The 15,091-nt window shown below is 37.5% G+C and overlaps 1 protein-coding gene across 3 annotated transcripts; it reads right to left on the bottom strand.

Annotated features, from left to right (window-relative positions):
* Window positions 1-494: 494 nt before the first annotated feature.
* On the bottom strand, window positions 495-9,920 carry kif2c (kinesin family member 2C). Of its 3 annotated transcripts, none has more exons than XM_027133389.2 (22): window positions 9,718-9,920; window positions 8,882-8,976; window positions 8,648-8,770; window positions 7,346-7,391; window positions 7,205-7,234; window positions 5,559-5,687; window positions 5,213-5,326; window positions 4,893-4,987; window positions 4,722-4,817; window positions 4,554-4,608; window positions 4,267-4,429; window positions 3,753-3,843; window positions 3,615-3,678; window positions 3,435-3,520; window positions 2,728-2,870; window positions 2,255-2,459; window positions 1,876-1,986; window positions 1,445-1,512; window positions 1,250-1,331; window positions 1,019-1,093; window positions 785-878; window positions 495-687 (listed from the first exon to the last, which is right to left on the bottom strand). In XM_027133389.2, the coding sequence occupies exons 1-22, from the start codon at window positions 9,776-9,778 to the stop codon at window positions 623-625; spliced, it is 2,091 nt and encodes a 696-aa protein (XP_026989190.1). In that variant the 5' UTR covers window positions 9,779-9,920; the 3' UTR covers window positions 495-622. The 3 variants fall into 3 exon arrangements, with proteins under 3 accessions (XP_026989190.1, XP_026989182.1, XP_026989198.1); XM_027133381.2 differs by having other exon boundaries at window positions 7,205-7,237; XM_027133397.2 differs by lacking the exon at window positions 7,205-7,234.
* Window positions 9,921-15,091: the final 5,171 nt, after the last annotated feature.

Raw genomic sequence — 15,091 nt, forward strand, 5'->3', positions numbered from 1 at the left:
GTTTAGTAGGTCTTTGATTTGTTGTGTCGTCTTTTGCTCCCAGCGCATGTGTAAACTTTGCTTGGAACTTGTAAATTGGAATTGTATGTGTTAAGGGTCAAAGAAGAAGGTCCTAGGTGCCCCAGAGGAATTGAAGAGATGGCTGGGGTCTCAAGTCACTTTAACGTCATACGGTCATGACTGAGGAGGGTAATGCTTCTACTGTCAAGCAAAGAGATTCAGAAGTGAGGGATAACTTCCAGGGTATGTTATAGCTTGATGTCAGATGTCTTGGAATCAGAATGCAACTTGTACAAATAAAATACTTAAATAGTTCAAACCAAACTAAAGCATAAAACAGGTTTTACTGCTCCTTCATTAGAGATTCTGAGTTAATGCAGTTGCTGCAGCTGTTGTTTTTCCATTTTTACGTGTTATACAATCAGTTACTCACCCTGTGAAGAAGCAGTGTTTATAAGAGCTTTGTGAAAACTATGCTCTGGACTGAACACAACTGTCATAAGTAAACATTTATTCAGTGAACAAAAAGGTTCCTAATATGACAACATTTAAACAAATTGTAAAAGAGAATTAAGAATTACAATGGAACATCAGCAGTCAGCATGTCATGCCAGATTGCATGTCATGCCAGATTGGGTGACCTGGCTTTTAGTGCCTCAATAGCTGATCGCAGGGCATGGTAAGATCCTATATCAAAGAGACAACAAAAATATTTAATATCTTCTGATTGACATGACTGGGTGTGTTATTTCTTTTAGAAATTGATTCAGTATGAAGAACAGACCTTGAAGTCTCTCCATGTATGCATCAATTTCCGGTAGACCGCTTATAACATCGTATGATGTGTGCTCCATTGCTCTGGCAATTTCACTGCTGCCCTGAAAGGCAGCAAATGGCATACGACAGACACATGAACCAAAAAGTGCCAAGTTGTTACACACCTCTAAGGCGCATGTGGTGTACAACAAAACAGCTGGTGAATGTATGTGCATGGAGTAAGCAGTGTGAAACTACACACCTGCAGATCTTCATAAAACCTCTCCTCCACCTCAGAGAACTGGGCCATGACTTCAAGTTCTGTAGGAATACCCTCCTGAAAATAAAGTGGTCAGAAACTAACTTGAATAAAGTTACGTCACAAAATGCACATGGTTTCCTCCATTTGCTATAGGAGCTTTCTAGAAGATTTCATCTGAAAGATGTGAAAGCCTTTGCTATGTACTTGTGAATTATCTAAAGCTTCACATACCTCCTCTAAGGAACTGCTGCCCTCCTCTGTTAACTCAGTGTTCTCCACAATTCCCTTAGACATTCCGTTCAGCTCCTTCACCCTACCAGCCAGACAGAAACAAGTGTGAAAGCAAGTCTAGCCACTAGAGGGACCCATAAGAAAACAGGGACTTTATTTGCAAAGTAAGCTGATGCACATTTGAACTGAGCCTACCTGTCTGCGTAACGTAGTGTGTTCAAGGTGTAATCACAAGAGCTCATACCGGGTGAGATCATGGCAATCTAAAGGGACACCAAAAAAAAAAAAACTTATTGTACTGTCTTTACATCCTACTTTAATATTTCTACAGCTGCTGCAATGATTTTTTTTGTTACTCAGTGACGAGATGAAAAAACTAAACTTTAAAAAAATAAATAAATAAATAACGGTTTGACATTATTTAAAATATCAGAAATTAAGTTCCTAAACGAACAGCCGAGGTCCATTTGGTTAGCATTTAAACGAATGAACCTTATGCATTATATGGTTCATTTGTTACATTAACATAAGCCACAACGTATTAGTGCTTAATTAGATTATTTACTCATGTCGGATAATCAGTAGACCTTAAATGTAAACTTTACATATGAGCCAGGTATAATTACCATGCAGGTTCTGGAGTTCTCTCCTATGAAGGAGTCTCGGAGCACCTGAGTGAGCTTACTCATCCGGAAAGGGATGTGTTCACTGTTCTGCCCAAGGGATCGAATGCACTCCTGGGAATCGGATACATTCACGTGGCATCAGCAATAAGACACAGCAGGACCCTAACATTGTATAATACTACAAACAAAGCAAAGCTTAATCGGAATTGAATGAACTTTATTTTTATTTTTTTATGGGGAGAAGAGATATTCTGATTAAAATCAAAATTCACACGCAATTATATACATTAATATATTATCCATAGTACTTTGCCTTATAGCGCAGCAGGAACGGACACATTTGGTGCGTAGATGAGCTTACTGGAAAACCATACAGTACCTTCAATGCTAGAAGACTGCGATTGATCTCTGCTGTCTCTACCATAGTCTGCCGGTCATTGCTGCTGACATCTGTGCCCCGCTCGTTCCCTGCCAGGTCCACCAGCGAGAACTTCCCATGAAGCAGCTTATGCCGCCTTAAGATAACCTGCAGGACGGCGTGGGAACGGGAAGAGTTGGCATTTGCAAACGTCTGGCCAGATGTTCTAGAACAAAGGGGAAAACAAGTCATCCAATCAATTAAAGCACATCTTTCCAGTTACAGTATACACAACTTGATTCATAAAGACTGTTCATAAGAATCGGCTCCATCCTCAGACAACAGTGCGCATCATTAACTGGTCAATAGTTGCAACAGTTACTCGTTCCACAGATACAGGATCAAGCTGTGCAGCTGGAAACATTGAGTATTTAATTAGATGCTTTTAGACAATTGATAGCATTTTGCACTACTATGTCTGAAAAAAAGAATACCTGCATGCACTCCCCATCTCAATCATCCTGATCACATCCTCAACAGAAGATACAGGCATTTCCTGCAGGCCGACAACCTGCACCTGCTGGTTTTCATCCTCTAGAACACGCAGCTTTGCCTTCTTGTTCAGTAAGTCAAAGACCTGAAAACATAAGTTTAATAATTAATAAATAAAATAAAATCAGCTAAAGGACACTTGCAGTTTAGGAATTAAAACCTTAAGAAATTATAATAAAATTTGCGAGGGGAAAAAAAATATTTTTTTCCACAGATCCACCCAGCAGACATTTTCAGGTGCTCATGTCCAGGACCCCTAACTTATAACACCACTCAAACAGAGCTAAAGACAATCGTGCATAGGGAGCGACCAGATATCCTCACAGTCAGCAGGAATGCACAGCGTGACATGACAATTTAATGATCAAGCTGACAAAGATGGCCCATCTCGTATCCAAAAGGACAGAAATTCCAGTCAAGTAACCAATAATTCCTACATCTTGCTGAGGCTAGAAATCGAAAGATTTGAAGGTTCGAATCACAGCACTTGCATCAGATGTTTACAATGGAAACTGCTTATGTTAATTCCTTTAATTAGCAAGACAGCAAATCCTTGGTAAGACTAGGGGATAAAATTGAGCTGTATTCAGTTACATTATTCACAGCTTAATGTTTAGATCATTCCAAGTATGGAATCTTGTTGACACACCTTGCCGTTGTAGATCTCAAAAAAGGTCACGTATGGGCACAGGTCAGAATGCCGTTTATGTTGCAGAAGTGTGAACACGTCCTGTGCTGTAAAGTATACAGACAAATCAATTAGAAACAACCAACAAAAAACGCGATTATTTAACAAATTTGTAAAGAGAGTTAAACATTTACAAATCACCTGCCAGGGCATAGATTCCTTTAGAGCTGTTCTGAGTCTTGCCTGAAAAGTCTCCACCCATTGTCTGTAAAGCAAAATACGTAATGAGGATTTCTTCATTCGTTGAAACATATTTTAAAAAACTGACAGTATACGTACATGTGTCTTCCCACTACCAGTTTGCCCATATGCAAAACATGTTGCCCTTCCACCTTCGAATATAGTCTTAACCAGAGGTTTGGCAGTGAACCTGAAAACAGAACAGAAAATACTCCATCAGAAATGCATAAATATCTAAAATGACCACAACTGGATGGTGGGATCTATAATGCATCGTTCTACATAGTGAGTGTTATGATAACACATGTAGCCGTTTTTGGCCTGCAATAAGTGGATGGAGGAAATCTATGGTTTGTATAAAATAATCCATGGCTTTAAATTAATTAAGTTATACGCATTTCACAGACAGACTAGCTTATTCAACCAGATAAGCAAATGGACAAATGTAAAATGACCACAAAAAAAAAAATCCAGCATGATTACTATTTACATTTTTTAAATTATTACTTTAATGTGTGTGTAAACCTCACCTGCATCCAATCTATCAGCCATTACAGGTGGCATCTTTTTAATTACAGATAACTGCAGGGGGAAAAAAAAAAAAAAAAGTTACCTGTAAACCAAATCATTGCTGGCATCTTCGTCAAAGGAGTAGTCAAAGTGGAAGTGCTGGTTGTCAAGGTACTTGGTGAGATCGACCTTCTGCTTGGGTTCATGGAACAGGAGGACACCATTACCAGGGATCGTCACCACATCTATCTCTTTCTTTGCCGTTTCTGAGGAAATGCAGTCAGAAAAAAACCTCACATACAATTGATGCCAAAATAAAAAAAACATTATGTAAATGATTTTCACAGGTCCTTTATAGCTATTCTTAGAGAAAACAGTTTGACAATCTACCTTTTTTATTAAGTGGTCGCTTGCGAACACACACACAGATTCTGTAGAGCTCAACCTTAAACAAACAAATGTATTTAAAATTTCACTAATTCTTATGAAAAATATGAATGCATTGGTGGTCCTTATAGTGGACGGTATTTTGGCATGATGCACTGCTAAATTACTTACAGGATCACTTAAAGATAATGGAATCTTCTCCACAGTCTCCCGATACTCTTCAATCATCTGGTAAAACTGCTTGTTGGGGCGGTTCATATCGCCGTACTAAGGTTCAATAGAAACATGAGGAGGTGCACTGCTTTCCGTGAATTATTTAAAATGTTCAGTTACACTACATACCTTTCCTTTCTTGGTTTGAGTTTCTGGGTTTTTAGCTGAAATGGACAGCCTTTTGTTTGTTTTATTTACTTCAGGAGCTCGAGAAAGGCGCTGGTCTGAAATACAAGTTAGGGGTATTACTAATGCAAATGATTTTGGGCGACTTGTTTATATCTTTGTATGACTTTCTATGTAAGCAGGCTATAACAACATTAGCACAGAAGCAGCTTGGAATAAAATTCATTGGATTTAATTTGTGCAGAAGAAATTTGCTCTTGACTAGTTCAAACATAAAACATGAAATTCAAGTCAATCCAACCAGTATGCAACTTTTGACTTACTTGCAGTGGGCGCAGGAGCACATTTTGAGGCCTCACTTTTCGACACAGCTTCAATGGCAGGAAGCAGAGGAGATGGAGGTTTAGCAAGTTGTCTTCTTGGATAACTTGGTAATCCTGTCATGGCAGAGGACGAGTCATGGAATCCATATAAATATTTAATTTCTGAATTTTTTCACAGGATATTTTTATCTAACATTTCATGTCCTATTACTTAATGGATCTAATGTTTCAATGACGTTAAATATATAAAGATTAGAAAAGGAGCAGTGTTACTGAACAGCCTTTGTCACAGGACTAAATGTTGAGTTTCCTAACTGTGGGATTAAAACCGATTATGCTTACTGACCTGAGGGTCTAGAAATAGTAGAGGAGGGCTGCTCCTGACTGGGAGCACCATCAGTCGTATTCAAGCAAGTGGATGGAATGATTGGTGGTCGAAATAGACAAGTCTGGCGAGTTGTCATCCTTCTGGGGCCTGGAAGGCAAGTTAAACTTGGCACAGGGTAAATGATATAAAGATAAATAAATAAATCATGCTTACTTAACTGGCTGCATATCCATAAAGCCTATGAATTGATATGATTAAGTAATCACTGTATTTGCTGTGGCAACCAATGCTGAAACATTACTGGGGATAAACCAGAGCAGAGAATTTCACCAGTGATCTGAAAAGGGATCTGTAGCACCGAAAAGTATGGAGTAGTCATGTGCTGATATTACATTTGCCAAAATAAGATGCAAATAATGACCACTGTATCTGTAACTGAAGGACGGGCAAATCAAGATAAATTACTATTCAAAACTTTTCAAAGCATTATTTGAATAATGTGTCACACACTGGTGGCTTGCATAAAGCAGTAGTTACTACAAAGGACATTTAGTAACACTAAGCTATCTAACAGAGATGGGGAGTTTACCTGTGCTATGACTTACCACCACATATCTGGCTGCAAACAGATGAATGAGAAAAGAGGGAAGAAAAAAAAAAACCACCTTACACTGGCTAAGCCATTGTTATTCTATAGATGAAGCGCATGATCTCACTTTGGAGTTGATGCCTTGCTGTACTTGTAAGAATCACATTCAAATCTCACCGGTTTTCCTGACAAGCTATTTAAAGACAATTAAAAAAAATAATATGGCACCTAATCCTGTAGATAATATAAAAAGGAGCTGAAAATGACTAATTTTAATAGCAAAAGAAAGGGATTCTCTCGGGCGTACAAATCTAGAGACATATTACAAAAATATTGAATTAATTAAGTGAGATTAAAAGCTTGAAACATACAAAAAAAAGCACTATTTCTAAATATTTACATTTGAATAATAATAATAATAAAAAAGCAGACTTACTGATGTTTATGTATTGAATAAATAACAGATCAATGATCACTGAATATTGAAAAAGTAATCCGGGTCACTTTAAGCCGTGATCATAGAATCGCTCCTATTTTTGTTACCATGTGAACCATTCAGCTTTGTTTTAATTAAATTTCAATTTCTGTTTTACTAAACACCTTACCCTCATCCAATCATCTTTTGTATCTACACAAAAATTACACCATGCCATAGAGGTTGCTAAGTTTCATCAGATAATACAAGTGTTGAATCTCGCAGTATCAGACTATCAGCACATGACTTTTGGGAAAAGGGAAAGCTTAGTGTAAACAGAGGTTCTCAACCTTTTTTTGGCCAGCGACTCCCTTGTATATGATGGCATCATGCCAGAATTCACACTAGCACACAGACTATCACCTGAATAAAAGTACTGCATGAACTGCATAATATAGCAAAGAAAATACTACATTTTGTGGCTAGAAGTAATAGGGCTCAAATTCTCAAAATGAGTAAAAATCAGAAATCATTAAAAAAAAAAAAAAAAGTTGGCCATAATCATAACCCATAATCATTTAGATCAGATTAAAATTATTCAAGCCCCTTCAGTGAGAGTGCATAAGTGAGAAAGTGCTGACACATGCACATTATGCAAACCTGGCTCCTCAGATGGACCAGCTGGAGAGGCTACTTCAAACAGGAAACACACATTAAGATAATACAGCTCCATACAAAGCAAGCACTGCAGTGTTTATTAAAAAAGAAACCCTCTGGGAAATTAAATCCGAGGTCACTTACGCTCTGAAGGTGCAGGTAACTTTGATTTTGTAGGATGCTCTGACTTCTAAAAGGAAAAAAAAGTCACAATTATTATTGTTTTTGGTATTTTTAGAAAAGAATACAGTATTTTTGATAGACAATAAAATGCAACAAACAATACAATATAACGTACAACATGACCAATAATATAACCAAATAATGATCTTCAACTATATGAAACCGATGAAAATATTTACTGCGAGCCTAAACAAATTTGGATCTGGAACAGGCACCGAACTACACTTTATATTAAAAGTCTATACACCCCATATTAAAACTGCAGAGTTTATGCGAAGAAAAAAAAAGTAAGTAAATAAATAAATAAATCATGTTAGATCATTTTTCATTGTTAACCAACAATCTTCAAGTGAAAATGTTTTATCAAACGAAAAAACCCTGTACAATTCCCGGGTTGCAAACATGCACACTCCCCTTAACTGATGCTTTGTAAAAGTACCTTTTCCTTCCAGTACAGCACTTTTGTGTCATTTTATGCCTCTCATCCTGGCAAAAATACTCCAGATCTATCAAACTGAAAGTGGTTCTCATGTACACAGCCCTCTTCAAGTCATTAACTCAGGGCTTGGTAACTGGAGGTCTCCTCCTTGACTAGATCTCCAGTCCCAGTTGAAAAACAGCCCCAGGATACTGCCACGTATCATGCTACCATGCTTAATCATAAACACCATTATTTGAATGATTAGACATTTTCTTTTTCTTTAATAGCCCAATTATGCCCACAAGGGTCTACCTTGGTCTCATCAGTACAGAAAACATTTTGCGACATCTGACCAGTACTTGAAAGATCTTCCTGCAGCTCCTTTAAAGATGTCCTGTGCTCGGTGAGGTCACAGTGTTACCGCATTTTCTCACTTCACGTGCTAGAGCAAATCTAATGTTCTGGAAGTTCTTTTGTACCCATTTCCTGATATCATTCAAGAGCGAAGTTTCATACGTTTTGCAAACTTCAGCTTGTTGGAGAAAACTCATGACTGATCCTTATGTAGGGGCAATTAGAATCACTTCACTGATGACAGGTGCATGATAATTCCTTTTGAAAAGAAGACCAGATGTGATTGTACTCAATGAACCAGTCACATAATTCATTAAATATTGCATTTTTGCCTCATTTCTTTGGTTAGAACACTAGAACACTAAGAGTCGAAAATAATAGGACATGGCAATAATATGCTATTTTAACAAGGGGGTATAGACATTTTGCATCCACTGCAGTGAAAATAGGGTCTCATCAACGGTATGAAATCAAGCAAGAAAACCCACTCGTTCTGCTTTAGGTGCCCGTGCAGGGTTGGGTGTTGGAGTAGTGGAAGGTCCTGCTTGTTTTGATGTTTGCAGGTATTCGAGGAGGTCAGCATTGAGACGCCAGAGGTCACTGAAGTCAACCTAGTGTGCACACAACCACCAAATGAAGACCACAAGCACAACTCTTTCCAAAGCATGCACATACAACAAACAGCAGTGAATGTGTGATGTAGATGATGTCGTTTGACCAACCTCTTTTCCTTTAGTCACTTCGTCCTCATTCCACTCCACATGTACTGTCGACTTGGTAGCATTGACAGTTTTCACTGTTGCATTGTGATTTCTTCCTGCGCGCGCACACACACGCACACACACACAACCCCCATCACCGATGATTCAGCTAACAAAAACTCATGAAACATGAATATCAAGTAGCATTTAAATCACACCATAACTATGATTAATGTAATTATATAATAAATAAACACCTTTAATTTGAAAAAGTTTCAGTAATAGTTAGAAATACTACAATAATCTGGGTGAGTTACACTGTTAACTAGGTATAATGGTAAGGTAAAAAAAACTAGCTAGTTAAACTGTTAACTAGGTGTAATGCTAAGGTAAAAAAACTAGCTGGTTACACTGTTAACTAGGTGTAATGCTAAGGTAAAAAAAACTAGCTAGTTAAACTGTTAACTAGGTGTAATGCTAAGGTAAAAAAACTAGCTGGTTACACTGTTAACTAGGTGTAATGCTAAGGGAAAAAATAAACTAGCTAGTTACAATGTTAACTAGGTGTAATGGTAAGGTAAACAAGTAGCTAGTTACACTGTTAACTAGGTGTAATGCTAAGGTAAAAAAAACTAGCTAGTAACACTGTTAACTAGGTGTAATGCTAAGGTAAAAAAAACTAGCTAGTAACACTGTTAACTAGGTGTAATGCTAAGGTAAAAAAAACTAGCTAGTTACACTGTTAACTAGGTGTAATGCTAAGGTAAAAAAACTAGCTAGTTACACTGTTAACTAAGTGCAATGGTAGTTTAGCAATGGTAGCTAGTTTAACTGCTTCATATTATAGCTTTTTTTACCGTCACTCCGGCTAATTTTGATAGCGATTCCAACGAGAAGCGTCGCAGTTGTTGGGTCCATGTTAACCTACGGAGTATAAACTGAAGCTTTCAATATAAATAATAAAATACAGCGCTACACACCCAGCCTGTCGCATATACTAAAAAAAATCTCAACCGCCAAGCTTTCAAAATACGTCAGCGGAAGTTGTTCACCAAACCGGAAATATGCAGTCGTGTGATTAAAGCTGCTGTATAAGTCAAAGCTGTATGTCATTTCAATTTAGTGCAGCCAATAAAGACAATGAAGGATTCCTGGTGTATGGAGTCATGTTGTAAATGTTAATAAATATCAGTGTTTCAGTTTGGATAATTCATCATGTGGCTTTGTGCTTTTTAAAACCATTTATAACTCCTTCACTCCTAGTAAAGACTGTATTTGAGGTTGTGAACTGAATTCAATTCGAGTTTATTTGTTTAACGCTTTTTACAATTGACATTGCCTCAAAACAGCTTTACAGAACATAAACATAGAACAAAAGGTTGTTATAAAGAATAATATAAAGATTAATATCATACAAAATTCAAGATTAATATTAGATATATTTAATGTGTTTGTATTTATCCCCAATGAGCAAGTCTGAGGTGACTCAGGTGACTGTGGAGAGGAAAAACTCCCTTAGATGGCAAAGGAAGAAACCTTGAGAGGAACCAGACACAAAGGGGAACCTCATCCTCATGTGGGTGACACCGGAGGGTGTGATTATAAATATACAATTTGACAAATGTTATATTGATGCAAAAGACATGGAGTTCACATCTCCTCCTTAGTATAGCAGAGTTTAACTGGAGCTGGTAAATCTCTAGATGCCTCAAAATCCTCACAGAGTCGCCTCACCTCAGTGGAGGTCCAAAATCTTCTTGGCACGGAAGACCGTCGGAGCTGGTATGATTTCTGGATGGCACGGGATGGGTAGAATGAGAGAAGCAGTGGAGAGGGATTAACGTAGCTGCTGTTCATAATATTAGCAATCACTAGATGATAATGTGCATTTGGTCTGATGTAATAGAGCACAATATTATGGGATGTATTATGTGTACTCCCGACTAAAGAGATGAGTATTTAATCTACATTTAAACTGGGAAAGTGTGTCTGAGCCCCGAACACTATCAGGAAGACTATTCCAAAGTTTGGGAGCTAAATACGAAAACGCTCTACCACCTTTAGTAGACTTAGATATTCTGGGAACTACCAGAAGTCCTGAGTTTTGTGATCTCAGAGAGCATTAAACTATTGTAATGTGTTAGAAGACTAGTTAGATACATGGGAGCTAAACCATTAAGAGCCTTGTATGCAAGTAGCAGCAGTTTGTAATCAATTCTAAACTTAACAGGTAGCCAGTGTAGAGATGATAAAATTGGGGTTATATGATCATATTTCCTGTTAAGAACTCCGGCAGCTGCATTTTGGACTAACTGTAGCCTATTTATTAAAGATGCAGGACAACCACCTAGTAATGCATTACAATTGCCCAGTCTAGAGGTCATGAAAGCATGAACTAGCTTCTCAGCATCAGATACAGATAGGGTGTTTCTTAGCTTGGCAATATTTCTAAGGTGAAAGAAGGCTGTTTGTGTAATACGGGCGATATGATTTTTAAAAGACAAGTTGCTGTCTAATATAACACCCAGGTCTTTCACTGTTGAGCTACTAGTAACAGTACATCCCTGAATGAAATGTATGGTTTTGCTTTGTAAACAAAGCACACATAGTGTTTAGCACGTTTGCTTCACACCTCTAGGGTTGGGGGTTCGATTCCCACCTCCGCCTTGTGTGTGGAGTTTGCATGTTCTCCCAGTGCCTTGGGGGTTTCCTCCGAGTACTCCGGTTTCCTCCCCCGGTCCAAAGACATGCATGGTAGGTTGATTGGCATCTCTAAAAAAAATTGTCCGTAGTGTGTGATTGCATGAGTGAATGAGAGTGTGTGTGCCCTGTGATGGGTTGGCACTCCGTCCAGTGTGTATCCTGCCTTGATGCCTAATGACACCTGAGATAGGTGAGAGTAAAAAAACATTTTAGTAATTTTATTGCTTTTACTTTTTTTAATGCTTTTGTTACATTTTATTGTAGCTCACAGCAAACAAATCTGCTTCTTTATTTTGCATTTTGTATGCATCATTCTTTATTAAAGCAATATTTACATTTACATACAGCATTTGGCAGACGCTCTTATACAGAGCGATGTACAGAACCTCTTCACTAGGTTACAGACTTAAGATACAATGAGCCTAAAACACCGTTCATAGATTTTTTAAAAAATATATACATACATACATACAACGAACAGGGAGGAAGTGCTAGCTGAAGTGTTTTCATGAATAAGTAGGTCTTCATGTGCCGATATCAAGTGTATCTTGAAGCGCCAATATCAAGAAGAGTACCATTTACAAATTCTGGATAAGCATCAAGTGTGCCAAAGTAGATAATGACAGCTGTATATAAAAAAATAATGGGTTTATCCATTCTTAATGACCTTATCACCTTGTTCACAAATTTGTTCTGGTGCTAGTAGCCCAGAAGAGGGCAGCCCAGCAGTAGCAGTAGTAGACTCCGGCCTGGTATCTTCAACAAATGGGGGAAAAGTAATCACTGCTTTGAAATGTGTCAAGTCAAGTCAAGAAGCTTGTATTGTCATTTTAACCATATATAGCTGTTGCAGTACACAGTGTGTCTTAATTATATAACTAAACTTTATATTATATTACATTAAGTTCAGTTGTCAATGTCACTTCTGGCTTGCTCATCATTATAAATCAAGTATATAAATGGAAGTAAACTGACTGTTATAGAGAGAATAACAGCACTCTTAGCACTTTCTTCCTGTAGGGTGGATGGAAACACTTGACCTTACTTCACTCCTCCATGCAGAACCGGTTAACACTTAAGATTAAAATTGTTGCAAAATGATGAGTGTTGATTTTGTTTTTTTAGTATATTTGGCATCATGTATGAAACTCTTTCTATATAGCTACATTTAACCTAACTGGCAGAGATTTGGGGATTAAATCCTGGCAATAGAGCCCCCAGAATACACTGGCTCATGGTTTACTAATTTGATATAGTAAAATTTATTTTAATTGAGTCTTTAAATACACGTGGGAAGAATGAAGGGGATGAATGGATGTATGAATGGATGTATGAAATGTGCATGTCACTTGATTTATGCAACATTAGGCTTACTAGATAGTGTTCAGAGATTTATTTAATGTACTGTGTTCAGTATTAGAGATTGATGTTTAAACTCTAAACTCCTATGTTATGCCATACTTTTCGAAATAATGATAAAATGTTACTTAGAGCAGTAATGTTTTTACTGTAATTAAAAAAGGAAAACCTTAAGCTATTCCAGGTTCTTAAAAAAGATTGGTTATATGTTTAGATTTTTAAAAACATTTTTATTTTCACAATATTATACCACAAGAATGTAAATTTCTAAACTATCCCAATCTGTTTTGCCATAAGTAGTGTTGCACTGGGTACCAAAACCATGCCAGTAGGTTTACTTTAAATTGCCTCTAGGTGTGAATGTGCATGTACAGTGCCCATCATGTACTAATGTCCCATCTAGTCTGTATTCCAACATCACTTGCATTGTTCCTGGGATTGACTCCAGATTTACAATCCTGGTTCGGGAACAGCACCATGCAGGACAGGCGAGCCCTCCAGAGGGTGGTGCGTTCAGCACACCGAGCTCCCTGACCTGCAGGGCATGTACAGCATGCGGTGTCGAACCAGAGCCAGGAAGATTGTAACGGATCTCGGCCATACCAACAATGGACTCATTTCTTTGTTGCGTTCAGGGAAATGCTTCTGCTCATTGAAAGCAAACACAGAGAGAATGAGGAGAAGCTTCTTCCTGCAGGCCATTCGGTTTTTAAACCAGGAAAAACCCAGGGTCTAGTACTGGACCTCTCCCTCCATCTTCGTTTTTCTGCACACCTTTTTTTGCACTGACACTTTAACTCTGGACTGTCACTGTAACTCTGGACTTGCACAGCACAATGCCACTTTATACACCTTATACACACCATACTGCACACAGACACTTTAAGGACAATCATTAAAAACCATACACATTTATGTATATGTATATACATAATTTTTTCACATATATCTTCATATTTTATATAGTTTTTATACATAGTATACTTTTTATTTATCTATCTCCTTTTCGTTTTGGTTTTTATTTATTTATTTTTTTAACCCCTAATTGCATTCCTTTTAAGCTTAAATACCGGAAAGATACAAAAAGCATTTCATTGCATGTCGTACCCTGTATGTATGTGTATGTGACAAATAAAATTTTATTTGATTTGATGACCATGACTAAGATAAAGCACCTATACAATACTATACACTCACCAATACAACATTTATCTGACTGTATATTACAATCACTCCCCCAGTGTCACCCATATGAGGATGGGTCCCCCTTGAGTCCGGTTCCTCTCAAGGTTTCTTCCTTTACCAATTCAAGGGAGTTTTTCCTTGCCACTGCTGCCTGAGTCACCTCGGACTTGCTCATAGGGGGATAAATACATACAGATTGTGGACTATACAGTATATGTAATAATAATCTTGAATTTTTTATTCTGTTAATTCTTTTTCTTTTATTATTCCTTATTTCTTTTATCATTCCTTATGTTTACCTTCTGCTCTATGTTTATGTTCTGTAAAGCTGCTTTGAGACAATGTCTATTGTAAAAAGCACTATACAAATAAACTTGAATTGAATTGAACCTACTAATGATGAATTAATGAATTAAATATCTTTTAAACCAAAAACAATGGTTTTTCTTATAGGTTGTAAGACTACTGAAGCTGTAAACTCTAATTCCCAATATGCCTTACAGCCTACGCACATGGCTGTAGCGGACTCCATTTCCCACAGTATGCAATCAGGTCTGTGTGTGTGTGTGTGTGTGTGTGTGTGTGTGTGTGTGTGTGTGTGTGTGTGTGTGTGTGTGTGTGTGTGTGTGCCTGTGTGTATGAATGTATAAATGAACCTTATGGAAAAAAAGAATAAAAAGAAAACATAAGTTTTGATACATCTTGGATATTGGGGTCAATTTAAATTATTCTATATGCACAGTATAAATGGTTAAATATGTAAATAATATTTTAAGAGGCAGGGGATGGAATAGTACCATACAGTGTTATATATGACAATATCACATTTAAACATTGTCTCCAATATATTTTTGTATTCCCCTCACACAGTGGTGTATAGATTTTTGTAGTGAGTATACTGTGACCCCCCCCCTCCTCCCAGCCTCATACACACCCATCCTAGAGCGACACCCCATAGGCACCACCACACTCACTAATGCATAT

This window comes from Tachysurus fulvidraco, chromosome 1, assembly GCF_022655615.1.
Source record: "Tachysurus fulvidraco isolate hzauxx_2018 chromosome 1, HZAU_PFXX_2.0, whole genome shotgun sequence".
In the NCBI taxonomy this organism is placed as follows: domain Eukaryota; kingdom Metazoa; phylum Chordata; class Actinopteri; order Siluriformes; family Bagridae; genus Tachysurus; species Tachysurus fulvidraco.